Source organism: Chaetodon trifascialis, chromosome 20 (assembly GCF_039877785.1).
Source record: "Chaetodon trifascialis isolate fChaTrf1 chromosome 20, fChaTrf1.hap1, whole genome shotgun sequence".
NCBI classification, from domain to species: domain Eukaryota; kingdom Metazoa; phylum Chordata; class Actinopteri; order Chaetodontiformes; family Chaetodontidae; genus Chaetodon; species Chaetodon trifascialis.
The window spans coordinates 7,346,516-7,369,806 of NC_092075.1; the positions used below are offsets into that span (position 1 = coordinate 7,346,516).

At 44.5% G+C, this 23,291-nt stretch overlaps 1 protein-coding gene across 5 annotated transcripts in view; it reads right to left on the minus strand.

Annotated features, from left to right (window-relative positions):
* The window catches only part of nedd4l (NEDD4 like E3 ubiquitin protein ligase), a 43,899-nt gene that overhangs the window by 5,425 nt on the left and 15,183 nt on the right, over positions 1–23,291 (minus strand). For 2 of the 5 annotated variants that reach the window (XM_070989765.1, XM_070989761.1), the window contains 16 exons: positions 18,153–18,203; positions 16,498–16,559; positions 16,066–16,168; positions 14,901–15,055; positions 13,967–14,102; positions 13,684–13,872; positions 13,455–13,532; positions 11,108–11,167; positions 9,724–9,861; positions 8,484–8,696; positions 5,751–5,948; positions 4,975–5,052; positions 3,120–3,174; positions 2,530–2,588; positions 2,150–2,215; positions 1,303–1,532 (listed from right to left, as the gene is read on the minus strand). In XM_070989765.1, the coding sequence (XP_070845866.1) occupies positions 1,303–1,532; positions 2,150–2,215; positions 2,530–2,588; positions 3,120–3,174; positions 4,975–5,052; positions 5,751–5,948; positions 8,484–8,696; positions 9,724–9,861; positions 11,108–11,167; positions 13,455–13,532; positions 13,684–13,872; positions 13,967–14,102; positions 14,901–15,055; positions 16,066–16,168; positions 16,498–16,559; positions 18,153–18,203 (1,871 nt within the window). Of the gene's footprint in view, positions 1–1,302; positions 1,533–2,149; positions 2,216–2,529; positions 2,589–3,119; positions 3,175–4,974; positions 5,053–5,750; positions 5,949–8,483; positions 8,697–9,723; positions 9,862–11,107; positions 11,168–13,454; positions 13,533–13,683; positions 13,873–13,966; positions 14,103–14,900; positions 15,056–16,065; positions 16,169–16,497; positions 16,560–18,152; positions 18,204–18,927; positions 18,964–23,291 lie in introns of all 5 variants that reach the window. The other 3 variants (XM_070989766.1, XM_070989763.1, XM_070989764.1) reach the window with 2 other exon arrangements.

A 23,291-nucleotide genomic window follows, 5' to 3' on the forward strand; every position in this document is an offset into this window, starting at 1 on the left:
TTCATAAGACTTTTTTTCATGTCCCCAAAGTGCACATGGACTCTGCTGCTCCTGCACAATCTGTACAATGTTGATCAAATGCTGCCTGCAGCCAAGAGGAAATCTTTTAATATGCATTTATGTACAGTCATATTTTTGCCTCCTTACCATGGCAACCAATCCCTGCTGACTCACAGAGACACTGCCACCGTGTTGGAGCATCTTACAAATATAATATCATACAGCTGTTTTCAGGGCTGGGCGATGGATCAAACTTTGACGTCCAGTGAAAACAACTGAGATAAAACAATTATTGTGCCACGTTGTTCCTGTGCAGTGTTTTCCTTTACAGCGACGCATTTTCGCCCCTCCCTGAAAGCCCAAACTCCCTCTGAGCCTGGCTTCGTTCAGCTCTCTGCATTCAAGTGAAAACCCGATCAAGCCTGCTGCTGCTTTGATTTTGATGCACGTCTATCTGCGCTATTACAGTACCGCTGCTTGGAGCGATCAAAAAGGACAAGAGAGACGCATTTCAGCAAAAGTTTAACATATCTTACAAACCAAATAAAAACAACTTTATAATGATATTAGATATTAAATAATATATGATGAAAATATGATTTGGGCCATAATCGAGCTGTGTCTAAAGCACAGTTAACAGCTTTGTAAGTGTTTTTATGCACCCCAGAGACAGAAAACCTTCGGTTTCTAAACATCAACTCTTCATTTAGAATGGGGTTTCATCTCAAAGGTTTGATGTTATAATACAAATTAACTCTAACTAAGTCACACCTATTTAACTATTTACCTAATCAAGCCAGCTTTAATTAAAGTCAGGGTTCATTTGTTAACTTCAGCAGCTCCATTTGCACTATTGATTTTCTGTTACCTTTGCCCTACATGGCAAAACGGAAAGAGAATCAGCAGAGTCGTCGTCAATCGGAGGCGGTGCCAAGTAAAGGAACAAAACATACCACATTTGATTATCTTAACGTGCATGGTATGTGGGAAACATCTGCTCCAGGATGGCTTTTTGAATGAGAGGAAAAGTTAATCAAAGTACAAGGAAACTTAAACAAGCCTCACAGGGAAACAATACGGCAGCTCTGGCCCTTGCTGCGCTTTGTGGAAAACGACCATAAATATGAGCGGAGAGGGATTTTTCCATGGCCGCGAACATATAGCACAGTTACGACATCAGCCTTTCATCAGTGTGTCCTGTAGTCGTACTCTTGAATATCCACAAGGTCTGAAACCTCTCTCTCCACTTTGAGGCAGCTCTGTAAGTCTAAAGCAAGCACACACAAACAAGCAGAGACTTACGTGGCAGAGTATTCGAACAGGCCGTAGTAAGGGTTGAACATCTCCTTCGATAGGAGGAAGAACCACTCTCTGGCCACACCACCGTAGTCCAGTCCTTTCTCCGACTCAAACTCGATCCACAGCCGCGCCTTCAGGACATCAGGCCTCTTCAGGGACATGATTCGACGGTACGACTCTTCAAAGATGTTGTTCCTGTGTAACTTCATCTCGAATCGGTTGGGGATGTCAGCCTGGTATGAATGAACACAGCTTTAGTTTAATTCAGTTCGTTCAGTAAGGTGGGAGCATGTTCGTACAAGGACACCAAACTGAGTTAGACTCATCAAAGAAGGCGAGGAAGTTTAACTGCTGCTAAAGGTGCTCCAAAAAAACACAGAGTGAGTGAAAAACAGGGCAAAAGGCAGAAAAATCCAGCTGGTTGTTTACTTTCTGGTCTACTGAAGTAATAATTAGAACTCAAAAATATCACGCATTCCTTTCCTCTTTGAAAACAGCTCAGTTTAGATTCAGCCCTCAGTATGTTAATCATGCCTGCTGACTGTCAAAGTTTCACCACGTGTATCCCAAAGCAGTGAGGAAACACATAACACGCCATTCTGCGCCCCACCTACAAAGTGTTAATGACAAAGCAATGTGAAACAATCGCACTGAATGTTCAATAAAAACATCAAACTCAGTCACGCAGTGCGAAGAAAGTTGAATAATTATGCAATCAAGCACAATCAAAATAGAAGCTAATTAGGCTGCCTTCTTGTGCCTGGAGAAGCAGTGAGGTTTTGACCAAATTTAGCTTTGTTCCCCAGCAAGGACCCAGAAACCCAAGACACATTTTCAAATCACGTCTCACCGGTTTCTTCAATTTCTTCCTGAAGTAGTCGTATTTCTGCTTGAACTCTCTGGAGTAGGGAACGGCCTGCACGGACAACAAACAACGCACACAGGAGTCAAGAAATGACCCGAAACTGATCAATACTCTTACAAACATTTGGCTTGTGATGTGAATTTTTTTAAACAGGGAAACTAAACAAACACCAAAACTACAGAGAGTTTAACACGAGGGAGGGAGGACGGTATCTGAAGTGGTGCAGAATAGCACGAAGGTGTCGGCATGTTAAGTGACAACCGCGCCGACGAAGTGATTTCTCTTTGTCGCACAAAGAGACAGACGCTGCTGGTCGTGTGCGACGGATAGAAGCACAGTGCTGAGGCAGAGAGGAAACTACTCACAGGTCCTGTGATGGCTGGACTCTGCAGACGAGGGTCCTCCCATTGTGTGTTCTTTGTATCTGGATTAAACAAAAATAATACAAACTCTTCAGGCAAGAACAGGAATACCAAGACTTTAGTGAATTTAAACGGAGAAATGATTAGTCAATGAGGCATTTGACTGGAAATACATCATTTACATGGCGGACTCTGACTTCTTTAGATATAAAGAGCTCATCCCAAGGTAGCAAACATGCAATGATTCTTATTTTCGGGTGATTATACACTAAAGAAAACATACTTGATGAATGTTATATTCCATTTCCGCCAACAGATCCTCCTAAATCCTCCACACGGCACCTTTAAGTGACACTGTTGCGCTACGTCAGCCCACCACATAATACATTTTAAACAGCAAGACCTCTCAGCTGAGTTTCTGCTGTAACGGATGAGGTGCTGTGCTGCCCCTGACACTGAAAAATCTGTGGCTCCACTGCAACAACCACACAGTGTACAACAGCAACTCGAGAGAAGGTTAACAGATAAACTAAGACGCACATGACCAAATACAAGCATGGAAGAGAGAGAGGGGTAAGATGGGGTCGTCTTACTGTGGTCAATGTAGAAAGTGCGTCCGTCTGAGTGAACCCTTTCCTCCCATCCAGGCTACAAAAAGAACAAAAAAAGAGAAGAAGAGTGAGACAAAAGAGCACAAAGTCACCATTACACATCACTTTTCAACAGTCCATGCTCAAATAGTCCTTTAAATCCATCCACTTTTCTTTGTTTTTCCTTTTTAATTTATGTTTGATTGACCTTGACTGACCATGAAAATGGTCCAAACACTGACAGGCCGGCGCTGCAGGCGAGGCGAGCTCAATCAAACACACCGCAAAGGAACCGAAAGGATTTTCTCTCCTATTTGAGGCATGTCTGAGACGTCAGCAAGGCAGGGATACGACCACGACATTAAAGGTTAATCACCACTACCAGTTCAAACCAGTACACCACCACTGACACGGTGACCACTCAGTACGGTGTCACAGGCCACACACACACACACACACACACACACACACTCATACGGCACCAGCAGTCAGGCAATTAAAAAAACTTACAATAGATTGAGAGTAAAGGCGTGGGGAAAGGGACCGAGTCTGACAATCTGACAAATAGGATGCACCTACAGTGTGTGTGTGTGTGTGTGTGTTACGAAGTATGCTGCTTCTGCATGAGCGGAGAGACCAGATTGACAAGCTGATAACACATGCAGCATACAGCCAGTTCCTTCCTTTAACATACATGTATACATATATATAGCTCCTTTTGTTTCTCTAGAAACCTCCATCCCTCCCTCTGCCCTTTATTCGACCCCGTTTCTCCTCCTCCCGTCCTTCTGGTTCATTCTCCTTCTCTCTAACGAACGCCCGGTGCAGCTCGCCTCGTTCCACTTTCCCAACTCGTCTATCTGTGCCTCAGACACAACTACAGGTACACAGACATGGAGCAGTCTGAGGAGTCCCAGGAGAACGGCGGGGAGCTCTCCAAATATTAAATCGTTAACAGAAGGGGTGGTGGTGGTGGTGCAGGGGGGGCGCACAGAGAGAGGAAGTGGTGTAAAAATACGGATGAAAAGGAAGGGAGAGGTACAGTCCATCCATGCCGGTCATGAGAAAGAGAAAAGATACAAAGAGAGAGAGAGCAAGAGAGGAGAAATAAAAAATAAAATAAAGAAAAGAAAGCGCAAGGCTGTCTGCAGGCATTTGACCAGACCGGACCGGACCAGACAGGAAAGAAGGCAGGCAGAGGGAGGGAGGCACCAACCAACCTCCTCTGGTAGGTGCTGCCAAACAGACATGGCCAGGTGTAGAAGAAGTAGCATACATTAGATCCACCAGAACGGAGAGAGAAGAGAGAGAGGGAGGGAGGGAGAGAGAGAGAGAGAGAGAACACACACACATGCACACACACCACACAAGCCTGTGAGATGTACAAACCCATGAAGCTCTGATTATTCAACAGCTACCTACGGTAACGTTCGGCCCACTTGTTGGGTGTCTGTCTTTGTCAAATAGATAATGGAGCAGGTGACAAATAGTCTCCTCCTAATTAGAGGCTATCGCAGCCCCCAGACTCTGCTTTCTCATCCATCGCCAGCTCAAAAAGGACTAAAGAGGGAACGTCTAAAAATGTGTCTCATCTTTTAGCGCAAAAGCTGCTTCATCCACATACTTGAAATTTGCAATTGAGACACTAAAAAAACGCAACAGAACATGAAAAGTCACTGAATAAATACCCTCTTTTCATTAGCTGAGGAAACTGGTGACACAGTCATCTACATAGCACACGTTGGTGACGAATGAGTGAACAAAGATAAGTAATTACTGGAATCTGTGAGGCTGTTACTGATGTGCTTTGTGGGTCAAGGGTTAAATATGCATTTGGTCTAATTGTGACTGTACTTACAGGAAGAGGACCAAGCTCGCCCGGCTCCATTGAGTTCTTATTCCTCATATGGACTGGATATTTCAACCTGGGGTCCTCCTGAGTGAGCGAGAGCGGGAGGAGGAGATACAGACGTGCATATGAATGATTCGAAAACATGGGGAAGAGAAAGACTTTTTAAATGGTAAAAAAACAACATTTTGCTTTGGTTTAAGGATAAAAGCAGCTCCTTGACATGCCCCCAAAGTTCACTCCTTCCTAACAACGACTGAAATAAATGTTAAAATAACTTAAACCAGCAGATGTCACCAACAGATCCTGGAAGATCAGCTCCAACCACTGCCCTAGATTTTTTGTGGCCGGTGAAACAAAAAATATAAACTTTTAAGGGTCCTAACAAGTTTCCTGGAAAGAAGTGTCTAAATTAGTATTAATTTTAAGGAAACAGAGACAAAGGAGTAGTCGTAAAAAAGGTGTTGATTCAGTTTTGCTGGTCGTACACAGCTGCTGGTCTTGACAGGAATTCTCTTGAGATTTAAACTCAAGTAAATATTCATTCATTCATCATTCGTCATCATTTATCTTCATATACTACGGTACAATGCTTGTCAGGAGACCATGTGCTGACCTGCTGTGAACTGAGGTTACGCAAGAAATTCCCTTTAATCGCTGCCAAGTAACAGTGTTTTCCTGGAAGCTAACTTGGAAATTGCAAACCTTTACAATAAAGTCAAGCGTCATTCATGTTTCAAAAATCATCTTCTGCCCTGAGCACAATCCGGCCTGTGTTCGCTCACCCAGGTGGTGGTTCTGCTGTTGTGGTCGATGAAGAATGGCCGTCCATTGGGGGCTATCCTCATCTCCCAGCCTGGGGGCAGGAAGCTCTGCTGTGTCTTGTGCTGTGACTTGGGGGAGCTGTAGGGGGACGGCTGGGGAGACTGCGGGTTGGAGAACGTGTCCTTCACAGCCCTCCGCACCTGGATGTTGTTGGCTCCCTGGAAAAAAACATGAAGTGAAATATTATCAATCATATTAGATTAAAAGCAGATGTAACCGAATATGGACGACTGAAATACATCATCACCGATCCTTTGAAACACAAAAAACAATAACATCAGTCTTTCAATGACAAGTCCACACTGATACAGGGATTAAAGAAAAATCTGTCTATATGAAAATACAAAAACACAAATGAGGCACAGTCAAGAGCATGACCAGGAAGAGGTGATATAACTCTAACCCTAAAGCCATGATGGTCAACAGGCTGCCTGCAGCTAGAGATCTCGTCCAAAAGCACTGATGTCAGCGGTGGGGGAGTGTTCGATTATGCAGCAACGTTCAGAACTCTTTGTTCCTCAATACAGAGGAACAGTGTTCCTCAGTATAGAGGAACAGTGACTGTATGTTTACGTGTAAACGTGTTAGACTGCACCACGTCTGCCATTGCACAGAATAGCCACACGTAAACAAAGGAGGTAATGGCACACGCTCTGATGTCACGAGCCAAAAACTGAGTTTCTGAACATCAGAGTTTTCCAAAGGCTCCATTTTAAGTGACCTAAACCACAGCTTGAGTGAGGACGGGATGCCAAAACGCATAGAAAAAGCTGCGTTTTTGAAACAATACCTGGGTGCCTGAATAACGTGAGAAAAGATCTAGAAAAAAAATCAGCCCCATCGTCACAATGCTCCTGTTTCCCATGCAAACAGGGGGGAGTTATAAACATGCACGCTGCCTACTCTGTCATGCTGTCAATCAAAATGTCACAGAAGAAAGCATCGAGGCTTGATAAGCTCGACAGATTTCAGCTTCTGCTGATTCCCTGGACTTTGCTTCTGAGGCTTCAGGGTACAATAACAACATTTTTGCAGATCCTCTCTGGATAACATGAAGAAAAACTGAAGATCATATTCTGCACATCTGAACAGAAGGAGACCTTGGTCAAGGATAAAAGAAACAGGAAACCGACCACTGCTGACATCTTAAAAGTTTCACAGCCACATTAAACAGACTAAAGTCGCTCAGGCTAATGAGAGTTCCTGCATCACATTATTCTCTTAGCAGCAATTATCACTGACTGATCTGATCTTTTAACATGAGAAGAGGCTGCATAATTTAATCCACACACCTCCCACCTCCTCTGGAAGTTGTAATTATAACATCCAGCAGTGACTGTTTCACTTCCCTTACTTCTACGACACCTTGTTAACACACAGACACACACCTTAATTAAACTTCCTTCTTCAGGTCTGCTCCCTTGGTACAGCACAGGTTCATCACCACAGACTAAAGCCATTAAATGCAGGAGGAGGTCAAAGAGAGCGTTCTTTTTAAGATGTTGATCTTAATTAGCCAAGTTTGTGTGGTGTATTTATAGCTAGACTGCATATTTTTAAAGTTTAAGTCAAAATGTTCCTTGCATACATGATAAACGTGCACAGACAATATATGACTGTGGCTGGAAATGCAGACAGGCTGCAGGTAGAGGACTTGAGTCAGCCCTGAATATGAACATATATCTGTGCATTTCCTCTCTTTTTTTGGCAAATAATCAAACACTGCAGCTCCAACAAAGCAGCAGCTAACATCTGATATCGCAGTCTTTGTCAGTGTTGACTGCAGAAGTTCAAATCTCTTGTCGCTATGAAGACAAGACATCAAAAGTGAAAGCTGCAGTGCTTGTGCCTGACATTAGCACCGAGTATTAAACAAGGATAAGTTTCAAAAGGATGCCTTCTGCACAAATTAATCTTCTAATGCTTTTGTGGTTGCCTTTATGCTCCTAAAACGGCCTCTGGATTTAATGATATTTAATTTGCGAGATCAATAACATTGATTTGGATGTCCATGGGTTTGCTTTAGCAAATTACAACCATCATCTGGGACCCGTGATCAATTCAAGTAATGCATTCAGTTGGCAGTAAGTGAATCTACCATCTCGGATTCACCACACAAGTTCAATCTGTTTCTGCTCTAAAGCACACTGCGGCAGAAAGAGACGCCGGCTGTGCCAAGAGCACGTACTGTTCACAACAAAAGTCATCATGGTGAATAACAAAAGCGGGCATAAAGCTCAGACCATTTCACGTGACTAATCGTTGCTTAATGGAGAGCCGCTTTGGCGCTCGGTCATCAGCTCATTCTTCACTGAAGATGGAAAAGAAAAGAGCAGCGGGGAGAAAGAAAATCATCCTTCATGGTGAGATGAGAAGAGATGAGAAGAGAGGAGCGGTTAAATGATGAGATTAACATTTCCAGAGGGTTGGCGAGGGTGAAAAGAGAGAAAAGCAGCATCGAGACAGAGTTAACCTGAAAGAAGGAGAGATAGCATTAGAATGGTGTAATATTAAAGAAGGAAACCGAGGACTGGCTGATGTAGAGGCGCGAGGATCACGATTTGATCATCTTATAAAGGATGAAAGGGTGAAACAGTGAAGAACTGCTTGAGGAGAAAGTGTGGAAGGGCAAAGAAAAGAGGAAAAGGATGTGGGTGTGGCGAAACGGGGCGGTACAGGTGGCTAATTCTCACCTCCAAGGGGGTGGAAAGGGTGACAGTGGGGGAGCTGAGGCTACGAGGTCGTCGGACTTGGGGCTCATGGAGGTGGTTGTTGGAGGCATTGGAAGAGGAGGAGGGGGTGGATGCGGGTGGCAAGGCCGAGGCTCCTCCTGATGCTGATGCTGCTGCTGCTGATGCTGCTGCTGCTGCTGCTGCTGCTGAGGTGCTGGCTCCGTCTTCAGTGAGCTGTCAGTGAGAACAGCAATTCTGAGGATAAGTGGGCTTTGGAATAAGGCAAGCGAGGCTGTTTTGTGTGTGAACAAAACGTGTCCTCGTCGTAAGCCATGCTGTCAGAGGTGCTTGTCTGCCACCGGAAAGGCCTGGATGCAAGCTTTTCTCTCAGGGAAAGGGGTTGAGTCAAAAAAATGGCTCATATAGGCGCAAGAAGACAATCATTTATGTCGCTTAAAATGTAATTATTAATAATGGGACGAAGGTTTGGGATTAGTAACATAATGTACTGGAAGAATGAAAGTTAGTGTTACTTACAACCCTCACCCAAGTGGCTGCTACAATGGGTAAACCCACATTTACAAAGAGCCACAACTATGCACCAAAGACAAAGCAACACTATGAAATCATTATGTAAATCATCTGGCAGTGTCCTCTCCTTCTGAATAATAACAAAAACAGACGAGAACCAGAGAAGACCGTGTGATGAAAGACAACAGACGGACACGTATAAGATAACCGGTGGTGTGCTAAAAGCGGAAATGAAAGGGTGGATTTCAAAGAGAGAGATGAGCATTTAACATACACCCAGTCCCATGTAGCAGCCTCCCCCTGAGCTCAGACTATGTGGAGCTGCCTCATTTGCAGACAGAAAGAAAGGGAGAGACAAGTGGAAAAACAGGGCAGAAATGGGAAAAGGGAAGGGAAAAGTGGTGGTTGCAGCTCCATGCCAGGGTTTAGAAAGGCGTGACCAATACAGAGCTGCACTTCATCCAGAGTATCAAACAAAATGCTAGACAGGAGGAGGAAGACACACAGTAAAGCTGGAAAGAGTCAGAAATCGGACAGGGAGAGAGACAGAAAAAGAGACTTTGAGGTTGCTAATCTGTGTCTCTTTCTGTCATTCTTTATGGCCACACAGAGGAGAGACACAAGGGGGGAGTCGAGAAGACGTCCGACACACAGGCCAAGGCCATGACAGGGGCCGAGGTGGGGTCCGGTCCCCAGCATAGAGTCCAGCCAGCCTGCAGACCTGCTGTACCTGCACAATTGGCCTAGTCCAGGTAGTGGTGCGGTTGTTATGGTTGACGTAATAAGTTCTTCCCTTGCCGTCCTTCCTCTCCTCCCATCCAGGGGGCAGGCCAGGGGTGGTCAAGGTGTAGGCAGTCGCAGAGGGAGACTGGCCAAGTGTGGAGAGAGAGCAAAGCAAAGACAACTAATCAGTACAGGCCGATGAGCAGAGAAACACGTGGAGGGATATTTTTTTTTTAATGTTTTTACATGATTCAGCACGGAAAGAGAGTCAGGGCACAAATTACTGTCTGCGCAAGAGGACAGAAACTGATGTTTTCAATAAAGTTTAGAGTTATTCCAACAGACCACATGTTTTTTTTGTCTCAACATCTATCAAGAACAACACAAGAGCTTTGAAATATTTTCCCGTTTCAGCAGCGCAGCGCAGAGAAAGAAACAGTTTAGCTGTGACAAACTAAGATTTCTAACTCTAAAGGGAAAAATAGACGAGTGCGTATGACGTGAACCTTCACAGACGAAACACAATGAAAAACAGAGCGGTGCTAAAATAAACACCACATGGGGGGAAAGAAGTGGATCATTACTACTTTGCTGAGTGAACGATTAACCATTTGTAGAATAAAGATTACTGAACCAAACGACATCACAACATGAACTGAGAGCAAAAACAGCACAGTTCAACCTTTATTGACATCTTATCCATAATTTAACCTTACAAACTGGATCTTTGCATTCTGTTTTATACAACTTTTTTTCAGATCAGGGTTGTAAGATTAAGCAGTTTACAGCTGTTGTGTGTGTCACAAACATGTTTTCATCAACATTTAAGCAAATATGAGTACACCCAATATCAAAGGATTGGGGACAAAAGACAACTAGGTTGGGACATTCCTCTTGGGTACATTGTATTACGCTGCTTTATGGCTTGTTATCAATGGTTGATCGGCAGCCTTACTTAATAGTGACTATCAGGTTGCCACGTCAAGAGAAACCACACACAGACACACACACACACAACTTTTGCACAACTGCTGATCCTAATCAGCAGTTCAGCACGCTGTTAACACGAGCAGCATGAGAGCTAAATACAGGAGGATTCGTTTGGCAGCGCGTGGCTTCATCAGCTGACTGTTTCAGAGAAAAAAAATCAACCAGCTTCCAGAGAGGACGGACATCTTAACGACTGCTTACACGAGCTTTTTTGTGCGTTACGTGTCACATTGTAAGAAAATGTTCGTATGTTTCCTTCTCAGATAACACAGCTTAACAAAGGCAACATAAATGACTGAAACACTAGTCAGGGGGCACATGTGGCTCGTCCTATGGGGTGTCTTGGAGGTAAGAGGTGCACGACTGATAGGGTTTGAGCTGTATATAGACTGAGATATTACCATAGACTCCTCACCACCTGAGACTGTTTGAGCTCGTGTTCTTCTGGTCTGGGAACCCTGCTGGTGGTAGACAACAGGGGAAGATGGTCTTTAGTTCACAATATGTTAATGTTTTCATTGCTGGAGTGGAAGCAATGGGGCAGGGGAGAGTGTTTTGGCAGCAGTGCAGGTTGAGTGAGGAAAAAGTGAATGCACAAAAGGGGGGAATTATTCTCAAAGGAGGTGAGGAGTGACAGAAAGGGAGGAGGATTCTTGTGATTATGGGCCATGGTGGGAAAATGTGGTGGGGGGGACACCCACTGAAGCATACGAGCTGTGAGGTTGACGGGCAGCAGAAGGGAGCACAATCAATGTGGAAAGTAACTGCAGTTGTGATTGGTTGACGTGATGTGGGTTAAGGAAATTTGTGGCAGAGCGCTGTCAGTAAGTTTAGAGTGAAGTAAATCAACTTGAATATTCAGACAGACAAAGAAAAAAGAAAAACAAGACAGTCTGAGCCGCAGAAGTTATCAGGCTTGTGTTTCCCTGGTGGAGGGAAGCCGCGGCTTCTTTTTCCTCGACTGCAAATTTAATCCCCAACCAGCGCAGCGTCTTTAATCTCAACAACCCAAGAAGAAAATGACGTTAACGCTACGGTAACACCCGTCAGAGAAAACAGCAGTGAATGTCAATTACTGTGCTGCGTTCAGAGAAGGAGTTTCAATCTCAGACTGTGAGAAAATGATCAAATGCAGAGGAAAACAAAAAGAGAAACTGTAGTTTCAAGCAATGCAGAAGACGCAAGAAAGAAGACACTATCGGTGAACTTCAGCCGGCTGTGACGTCTACTGGATGTTCTGTGTTTTTTTCTAAATCACATAACCTGGAAGACTGTTAGCAACCTGATTTGGACTTAACCTCACTGCCAATCCTTTAACAGTGAACCTACAGTAAAAACTGATCTTGTCATTTCTAATGTCAAACCCATAAAAAAGTAAAAATACATGCTGAGATCTGCACTCAGCTATTCTGACATTTAAAGTCAACCCACAACGTCCTATTCAAGGACAAGTGTGGTGATATTCTACACTTTCATTACTGTCAACAAATCCAAAGACCAAAGAAATGAATTGAATACTTCAAAGTATAGTCCATGCAGCAAAAGCCTGATATACAGGAACTTATTCCGAAGTGTCGCAGGCCTCCATTGTTAAACCACTAAAACCACATCAGTGAGCCACACCGCCGCACTGGCTGACATGTGCCTTGATCGCCATGAACGCAGTCACTGTAGTTTATTTTGGTCAATTGCACATACACCATCCAGCTGCTGTACACACACACCAGAGCACCGTGTGTATTAATCCACAGCAGAAAATAGTCCCCAATAAATGCATTTCCTCTATTTCCACTATTTCCTAACATCTGCTAAAGACTACGGTGCCTGAATGTTTTGTGATGGACTAACATGTTGGTTGGGGTCTTTTTATGGAATTTGATGACAATAAGAAAAATATAGAACAATGCCAGCTTTGTCTTTTAAGGCTGACTAACAACAAACAGGCAATCAGTCCACCCACTTACACTTTAATATCATTAGAGATGAATGACCGTTCACCGTGATCGGAAACTGCTCAAACATATGGCTTCCTCTGATGGCTTCTTAATGAGCCTACTGTTTTCCAGTCCTCAGAGACTTGGCATTAAAGGGAAAGGCTGACATCAGCACCTGTACTTTTCCTCGCCTTGACAAGGCCGAGCTCACTGCTGTGACTCAGCCATGTGACAAACATCTGACTCAGATCTTGTGGCAGTTCGCTGAGCTGAGTCTCCACTGATGCTATGACTCAGGATTCTCTGGAGAACGTTTGATCTGACGCGGTGCTGTCTTTAATCTTACTTGCCAATGCTTTTTACCGGAACGGTCAGTCTGTTGGCATACGGCTGTAAAGCCGACATTTCTACAATCCATCAAACATAGCTGCGAGTGAATCACAAAGAGCAGGGAGTCATAGTGGGAGAGGAGGGGAGGAGGTGTGGCAGTCCTACAGAGGCAAGAAGAAAAGGTCAAATCGAACAATCATAAAGCGGGAAGGAAGGGTGAGGAGCACCTGCCTAGCGCAAACAAGTTTTAAATGCAAGGAGGAGCAAAGAAAGTGATCTGATGTGCGGTGCACCCACAGCACTGAGGCATGCCAACAGAAAGCAGGCAAATGACACAACAATGCCTGCCTGCTTAAAGGTGTTCACAGAGCCAACAAACAAAGGGGTGTTCTTTATGCTCGAAGCAATGTCACAAGGAAAGGGAGGAAGTCGAAGGAGTCAGAGAGGAAAATGGAGGAAAATGTCAGGGTTGGGAAATATGTACCATAAGAGGAGGAGCCTGGGCCTGATCGCTGACACCGTCGGTCATACTGGAGGATCGGAGCCTGTTTGACAGCTGGCCCTGTTAAAACAAAGCCAGCGGGGAAAGAAGGAAGCATTATCGTGAGCACTTCCTGTCACTCTAATCTCTGACACAAAAACACAGACCAGGAAATCAGTTAGAAATCATACTTCATCATTCAGGTTCTGAGTACTGAAAACTGCACTCTCACCAGAGCAGAGCTGGGCCCTGGCACTTCGCCGTTGCTATCGGGAGTGAGGGACAGCCTCAGATTTAAGTCTTCGGAGAACTCCTGGGTGACGGGTGTCGGCGGGTGTTGTGGGGTCATGACGGAGGAGGGGCCGGGCAGAGACTGGGCCATGCTGTCGTTAGGATCCTCTTCCGTGATGAGCTCCCAGGACTACGGGAGCAACAAGGAGACGCAGCCATGAAACTTTAATCACTGCGGATCAGTACATGTACGCTGTACATACGCGTATATTCTTCTCTCTCACATTGTCCAGTTCCCTGGGCTCCAGGTGCTCATTCTCTAGGTCTTCGCTGATGTGACGCCTCGAACGGAAAACACGGTGTGCTTCCTGATGGATCTGCCGCTGCTGATTGTCACTCTCAGTCTCTGAAATCACATCCCTGAAGGAGAAGAAGGGATTTCATGCAGAAAGTTTTCGTGAGTCACAAATCAGCTTCCGCTGCAGTCTACCACTCGTCAATAAAATAAACGAGACATATGTTAATTAATGGGATGCTGGTAGGTGGATTTTGTTACCTTTGGACTGAGCCAGGCTGTTTAGCTGTTAGCGGTTTCCAATTTCCTTTCTCTGTGATAAAGTTAGCTAACTGGCTACTATGTGTAGCTTCATATTTATTGCGCAGAAAAATATAATTATCCATCCATCCATTGTCTATACCAGACCATCCCTTTTTGGGGTTGCGGGAGGGCTGGAGCCTATCCCAGCTGTCAACGGGCGAGAGGCGGGGTACATCCTGAACCGCCAGTCGATCGCAGGGCAACATACACAGACAAACAACCATTCACGCTCACACCTAAGGACAATTTAGAGTCACCAATCAACCTAATGAGCATGTTTTTGGTCTGTGGGAGGAAGCCGGAGTACCCGGAGAAAACCCACGCATGCACGGGAAGAACATGCAAACTTCACACAGAAAGGCCCTGCCCGACCCGGGGATCGAACTGGCGACCTTCTTGCTGTGAGGCACGCGCGCTACCTGCTGCTCCACTGTGCCGCCGGAAAATCTAATTATTCTGCAAATGTTCTAAGCATGGCAGATAATAATGACTCATGTGAAATTAACAGTCCACACAGGCAAAACGTAGATTCATACAGAAAATGACCCATTACAGACACTGATTTATACTCCTTTTAACTGCTAAAAATATATTTCAAACTAAAAACACAACAGACATACATGTTAGAGGGCCGTTTCCACTGCGTAGAGCGGTTGTTGTGGTTGACGTAGTACGTGCGTCCCAGGTTGTCCACCTTCTCTTCCCAGCCTGGGGGCAATGGGGGCAGCAGCTGCTGGGGCCGCTGGGAGCCTGAGTCCGCAGACTCATCCCATCCCTGAAAGAGAGAGTCCAGCTTTTTTAACATACGCAGTGCGAGTACCTCAGTGGTAGCTCAGACCAAAGACGCTGTGGTCACAGATATCCCAGAGAGCTGCTAACTTGTCAGACGCATATGAACATCAGCAAACCAGTTTGATTTCAGACGGGATTCAAGCAGGGAGTGAATCAGAGATGCTGGAGTGCTGTGTTGTGGTTTAAAATGTGCACTTTTGTGTTGTGGTTTAAAATGTTTTAAAGCACAACACGGCAGCATTTAAAGGTGTTTATTTTTGTCTGACAGGCTGCTCGCTGGGTGGGATATCTCCAGCCACAGGATGCAAGACATCAATATCAAAACCAGCGCTGACGATTTTGAACTCTCTCTTTTAGGATCAGTTGGCAGAGAAGTAAACTGAGAAGCTTACGCAATCCTTTTCATTTTAAAGGTTAGTGCACCGAGGTGAAAAAGAAATCCAGGGAGGATTTTTCACATTGAGAACATGTAGTGAAGGGAGGTTAGCAGAGTGGCTCTGAAGTTTTTGCACTTCAGCTGCTAAATGTCACCTTATCTGTGAAGCCTGTCACTTTCTGAAAATGTACATCACCTCTCTAGCACTCCACAAGAAATCCACACTTTAAAAAAAACATAAAGTAAAAGAGGAAGAAGGTCTGATTTTTCTAAATAACAGGCAGTTTTGTAAATGGTTTTTCCATACGCTGACCTGGAAAAGACTTTCACCAGATTCTGGCAGCGAGATGCTGTCTGAATTCTTAGAGAAAGGAATACAAAGAAGAGCGATTCTTTCTCCTCTCGCTCAGAGGAAAACCACTCTCACATTTTCTGTTGGTCCGAATTAGGAAACTCGCTTTCATCTCCACGCTTAGATCTGTGTTTTCTTTGTGTGGAAGGAAGGAATAAAACTAGAATCTGGTTCAGTTTTAGGTTATTAAGAACAAGGCGGTCAAAAGGATGCCTTTGGTAATGTTCAGTCAGCAGTTAACCAACAACGGTGGCCAAAGCCTTACCTCAGCCTCCTCCCTCATCTCTCCAGCCTCCTCCTCTTGTCCTCCTTGTTTGGGCAGATAGGCCATCTTTAGACGCAGGTAACCCTTCACCCTGGACTTGTGACTAGAAGGATAACATCAGCAAAAAATGGACCCTCTTGAAAACAGCACATCAAAACCAGGTGTCCCGCACCCTCAGAGCCCCTAGCTCAGAAATGCAGGGGAGTTTCCAAACTGCCTATGAGCACCAGATGGTCTTTCACCTTCAGCGTTCAACTGACCGTCACGTGAACGTGCCGCTCTCTCGAGATATGACACCAGTTTGCAGCCAAACCATGATGATGAGTTTAACAATGTATCAAAGTCTATTCTACTTGCTAGTTTGGGCAAAGCAGACACGAATTATTGGCATCCAATTTTATTGTTTACTCGTAACATCTGGTAGAAACTGACCTTCTGGGCCGCAAGAGGAAGTCTTTAAACGTGTAGGGACGCTCCATGGCAGGGTCCTCTGTCTGCAAAGTAAGAGGAGGCATTTGTTGACAGAAATCAATTGCGCACACAAGCAAAGACGCATGTCAGAGCATCAAAATATGAGAGCCGTGAGTTTACAACACAGCTGGAACCCTCTGCGCAGCCATCATTATGTAATCGTGAGCTTCTCCTGTTACACATTGAACAGCTAAAAGGTTTTTTTGTGATTCACAGCAATCTCCCACCTCTCTCTGACTGGGCCAAACCAGTACAGACTGGCTGCTCACCACATACTGTTCTGGAATGAACCACTGATCCTGACTGTCAGTTTCCATATCAATTTCGCATAAAAAATACTAATTTGAGATGAAGCTGCTGCTTTTAGATATTAAGAATTGATATCAAGTTTTGTGAATAATGCATTTAAATAGCTGCTGTGAAAAGCATGAGGCAATATGTACCCTATCTTAAATATGACTCATGCAAAACAGACACAGGCACACGAGCTGGCACGAGGTTTGCTTTATGGTGCATGAAACTGTATAAGTTTTAATCTTCCACGAGGCAAGAACAGCTACCAGATTGGTTCACATGGGTCAGAATGGCCGACCTGATCGATGAAAGGAGTATCAAGAAGGAACAGGTAAAGGAGGAAAACTGATGACTAAAGTAATGTCCACTCACTATGAATAAAATTGCAATTCCTACAACATGTAGTCATGCGCAAAATGAATGAATCCACTCAAAACACGCGTATGACGCAGAACACATCACCCACACAAGCACTGCAGGAGCTTATTCATGCTCGGCTCGATTTGCTAAATTAAGATTCTCAGCATTAGCTGCATCAAGACCAAATATTCTCTTTTAGTATTCTCCATCCCGCCCGTCCACTGACTTCCCTTCTCGACATGACTCAGCTTTTATCTGCTGCCAATTTCCTGGACCTATGGGAGCCAAACGGGACATTAATAATTAACCCCAACACCTTTTACTGATGTACTTTTAAAGGTTCACAACTTAGAACTTCAGGGAGCCGGAGCCAGTCTGACAGCAGCGCTCTCAAATGAGCCGAGGACGTGCTGCTTCAGAGGGGTTTGCAGGTTTTTCAGCTCCCGTTCGCTTACGTCAAACCTAAATTGTAAAAACTGCTGAGCAGCACACACTGGTTCTGCTTGTTTTTGTTGTGAAAAGCTGTTATCTCCCACCAGCCCAGATTCCAAGTCAGTACACGTGAATGTGAGAATTTGACAAGTGAAGCTTTTTCCATTGATTCTCAGGGCAGCCCGCCCTCGGGACAGTCACCTCTGTTTACATTCTAGACAGCCCGCTTTCCATGTCTAACAAGGAGTGAGCTGTCTGAGCACAACAACATGCTACTTGTGAGGCTAGCGCTTTCTCACTCTCGAGACAGACACACACAAACACACTCCTTTGCCTGACCTTCACAGAGGCTGATCAGGCAGAGCAAAAACTGGAGATAAGAAACAGCTGAGTATTCAAAACAGTGTCAGACTGGCCACACACACACACACACACACACACACACACACACACACACACACACACACACACACACACACACACACACACACACACACACACACACACACACACACAAGCAAATAACTTACCGGCAAATGACTGAGAGGAACGTCAACTTGTCCCAGGAAATCATCTCTGGTCTAGGAAAGAAAACAAGGTCACCTTCAGCAGCTTAATTTTAGAAGTAGCAGCTTTCTGAGTGTGTCTGGGGAACACCGAAAGTTCCAGCGGGGGGGGGAGAGGGGGAGAAACCACGATGTTGAGGTTAATTACCTAACGCACCGGAAGGTCCAGAAGCATTTCGTGTTCGTTTGCCACAGACAGAGTGAAAAAGACAAAGATGTTCATTTCATGGACAGCCCCGTCCAGAAAAAACCTCTTGCCTTTTTTTTGTGGACACCTGGATCTGAAAATCTAACATGGCTGCAAAACCATGAAGTGCAATTATGTCGGAGCAATTTCTTCCACATGTTACTGAAATTATCGTGCAACATTTGCTCTAGTTCGTTGTGGCTTATCTTCTCTGCCAATCAGCACAGATTTCCACACGTGTCCAGGCAAAGAGGCTCAGTCTAGGGTTTTATTTCTGGACGGGCCTTCGGTATCATTTCATAGGAGAAGAACCAGTGAACCCAGCAAGGAAAAATAACATCCACTGCCACCAGATTTGAAGCCAAGTCAGCCAGACAGAGGGAGAGAAGGACAGCGGTGACAACAGGGGAGAACCAGGGAAGGTTTGTGTTTCAGATTTACGAGGCCGGTAGATTTGCCCATCCTTTAGTCGTAATTAATGCAGACTGAGAGGAAAAGGGGGAGACTGACGGATGACTGGGCTGCACAGCAGCAGCCCCCAGCAGTGATTACCTGTGTGAGATGGAAAAGGCCATTCTTGGAAGAAGCCTGTGTGCGGGACACAACTGATTTAGACAACAGGCATTAACTAACAATGATGTTTGTTTATAGACACTGGTTTGACAGGAAAGGCTGAGCTGAAACAATGTGTGATGTTTCTGTAGGTCCTGAGTTAAGATCCACCTGTAGGCTGTGGGAGGTTTAATGGGTTGCCATGGGGTCAACGATGTAAAAATATTAACCGAGTGCTGTTAATTGAAGACTGTGAATAAAAGAGCAACCTGGCCGTCTCAGTGTTTCTTTTGAAGACATTCATTTTTCAAGCTTTAATGTACAACTGAAGACATTTTCAGTGCTGTGGCATCTGTAAAAGTTGCTTGGTAGTGCAGCCATAAAAATTAAATATAGAGCTATGGAAACAATTTCCAATTCAACTTTATGTGTGGGGGAACCCTGTATATCAACATGATTTGACAATGAAATTTGATGATATTTGTGGTCCCTTTTTAAATCTGAGTCAGCAAAGAACAGCTTTGAAGAAAATGTGCTGATGAAACCACTTCTTTATTAATGAAGCAAAAACAAGAAAAACCTGCATGACTAGTCATTTCTTACAGCTATGCTGGCCAAGCCCTGTTTTTGACACTGATACGAGGTTGAAATATACAGCAATCAGGTTTATCCCGATGATCAGAGGGAAAAAGTAAAAGCAGCGTTGTGAAGCGAGCGCACTGGGCTCCCGCCACAGTTAACAGACCTGGAATTCAGTGGTGAAAGGTTACAAATGAGTCACATGAAAACACTGAGTTATTAATGCACAGGCACGTAAACAGACGCCTGTGACTGCATGCACACTCTCACACACAGACACAGTTTAAACCATTTCATCTTGAAAAAGCTCAAACCACGGCTGTGTTAATTACAGAAGTATCTGGCTTCACTTCCCAACCCAACTAGACAATTCATTTACTGCTTTGCATGACACAAGTAATTCAAAACAGTGAATCGTGAGCTTTATCTGAACCAGGAAAGGGCGACAAAAGCAACCTGGACCACAGCACGAGTATGGCGGTGTCGTTACACTCTTTGACATGTGCTGATGTGTAACAAACAATGTGAATTTGTGAAACACTTCCTGAGTTTGTGCTACATGAATTAAGTTTAGAATTACAAAAAATGCTGCAAACCAGCCAACACTTCATCCATTGCTATCATTCAATTGATATGCTGCATAACTGAGACACATATGCTGCCTGTCTGTGGTGGAAGGAGTCTGGGGGCTTTGATGGGAGCGATATAGTGCAAAATTAACCAGTTAGATACTGGTTAAAAGCAGTCTGGCAACTAAAAGCAAAAATAACTGAAACCAGCATCTCTAGTCCCAATGAATGTTTAATTTTCACGTGGAAAACTCATTTGCTACCATGACTGAACCTATAAAAAATAGTGGCACTGCTGTTTGTAAGCTATGAAATGGGCAGTGGTCAATGGGCAGTACCCTGTGGGACACATGTACCTCTGGGACACACAGCTGTTTTTTTCTGTCCTCAACAATAACAAGCATTTTAAGTTGTGGGTATGTGTGTGCAGAGGGATATAATTGCAGAGTCATCAAAGGGTCATAGTTGAGCCTGCAGCTGCCTCTCAGGGCCAGGTTACACTCAGAGAGGGAGGGTGCCACTGACCAAGAGAGGGAGGAGGGACGAAGAGTTTAAGAGACATGGGGCAGATGGAGGGTTGTGAAGCTTGAAAAAAGTTAGCAAGTAAATTCACCCAAAACACTTACTTCTCACATACTTCTTATGCAGATAGCTCTGGATTTTACATTCAAGTTTCTGAGTTTTCTTCCACTACCCAAACAATGGAGGTGGTCATTCGCTGTGCTCACAGCACTGAAAAGTGAAGAAATGTCCTGATGCTCCACACAACACATTATCAACCCTTTCCACGGACATTGTTCACAGAAAGAGATGTTGCTGTTTTTAATCTTTCAACGCACAAATGAAATTCACTTCATTCAAACTGGACCAGAGCAAATAAAACCAAACCCATCAGCACGTCTGGATGCAACAAGAGACGCGTGATGAAAACGGCTAATGCTAACTGTAGCCGTACTGGACCGCCATGCATGAAGAAGTGGTAACAGACGGAGTATATAGAGCAACCTGGAACAAGTCCAGGCTCGCACTGAAGTGTGAAGAGGTTGTCTCACCTACTCAACAGTCTCCGTGCTGACACAACTGAATTACAATGCCCTGCACCTCTGAGAGATCAGAGCCGACAGAGAAAAGCCCTTCACAACAATAGCAATATGAATCCCTCTCACATGCTACTGGACCAAAATAAAAAGAGAACCCCCCCCCCCCCATCCATCCACAGTCCAGTCTCAGGTAAATATAGCAAACCCAGTGGCCTACAAGAGCTCTTTGTGAATGGCAACTGGGGGGGGGGGGGGGGGGGGGGGGGGTCGAGGCAGGGCTGTAACGAGGGCACGACACGGTGGCATAGCTGTCTGCAGATAGTCTAGCTGGCACGCACACAACACACACTCGTAGTATCCCATCATGCGGAGCTTTAAAAGGGGCACTCCAGCTCCAGGCAACCAGTCGGGGAAGACCTGTCATTGCGGTCTAAATGAGGATTTCCTTGTTGCATGAGAAACAGGAAGCCCTTGGGTAACACAACACCATGTGTCTTAAAAAAGGGAAGGAGTTTAAAATGCATTCATGTATGGCCCAAGTGCTGTCAAAACTATGACTAAAAATATGATTTCAGTAATAGTAGATGCATTAGTGGAGAACAGCCCCAACCATAAATATTTTACCACATCTTACACCATCTTGGATTGAAAACATCATTGTTAGCATACTGCAGTTTTCCTTGTTAGCCTTCATGGTCAGGAAGGTAAAAATAACCAGTTAATCCAAAATGTTACAATCCTGATGAAACACAAGTTTTTAAATCAAGAGATGAACCAAAGGGATCACTACAAAAAAATCATCAAGTTAGTGTGTATCCATGAAGTCTAACAAACACGTTGAATGTATTTCCTTCCACATAAATTATTTGCATTATATTTTAACACCTGTTAACTATCGTTAGCAGTAAATGCGTCTTTGCTGTGCATCTCAGCACCTTACTGTCCCCTGTCTGTCAGTGGAATAATGTGAAACAATTGGCAGGAGTGCGTATCGTGCAGTACTAACAGTCAAGTACACCACAGGGCACAGTTAGACCCATTATAATTCATTGGTGTAGCACACTGGCCATGAGTCATGAAATAACTAACAGGACAGGAAAGCAGAATACAGACTTGAGGCTATAACCTTCAAAAAGCAATCTGAACAGCAAAAATTACTTGTCAAGACTCGTATACAATCAACCTGTGACCAGAGGTCACAAATAGACATTGATTTTCAGATGTTACAAGCTAAAAAGTTTGGGAACCACAAACGTCCAGGTTGCATGTACAACAACATCACAACTAAAGACTGGAAAAGTTGTGGAATGCTCCAAAAACACCTGTTTGGATCATTCCACAGGTAGACAGGTTGATTGGTAACAGGTGATAGTATCATGATTGGGTCTGAAGGGGGCATCCTGGAAAGGCTCAGCTGTTCAGGATGGAGCAAGGTTCACCACTTTGTGAACACATGATTGGATAAAGGATGTTACTACATGGGCTTGTTTGTGTTCTGTTTTTACTTACGTTTTACAAAGTGTCCCAACTTTTCTGGAATCAGGGTTGTATAGAGCCCCTGCTAGACTCCTGGCAGCAAACCCTTCGTGAGAAACTACTGGCAGTAACGGTGATATAGTCAATGGCAGCCCCATAATTTAAATAGCGACAATAAACAGCAGTTATTTAAAGCTGCAACTTGAGTTTCAGTTTATTTTCCAGGGGTAAAGATCGTGCTGCCGCCGACAAGTCAAATATTCAAAGTGATTTAAGAAGAAGCTCGTGAATGACAAATTAGGTAATGTGACGCTGATTGTAGAAGTGCGACCTTTAGGTCTGTTTCGTTTCCAAAGCTTGAGCGATACACATGAGAAGACGAACATTTCAGGATACTGATAGCTCGTTAAACTTCTTGATCAGCGTTTGGGCCATAACAACGTCTCAGTTCTCAATCATTCGCAGAGCAGCTGCAAGGGTACGGATCCATACCAGCCTAGAGCCAAAGAAGACATGCCGTCTGCCCGCTCTCAAAATCAACAAGCACACTCGAAACAGACTAAAGATAGAAACAGCCAACTCTCAACCAGCACTGGCTGCAGTTAAGGGTATTACCAAACTTAAGTGTCACGTTTCTGTGAAAGAGAAGGCAACAAGTGCACGGGGAGAAATTACCCATTCCTGCTCCTGTTTTCCTTTC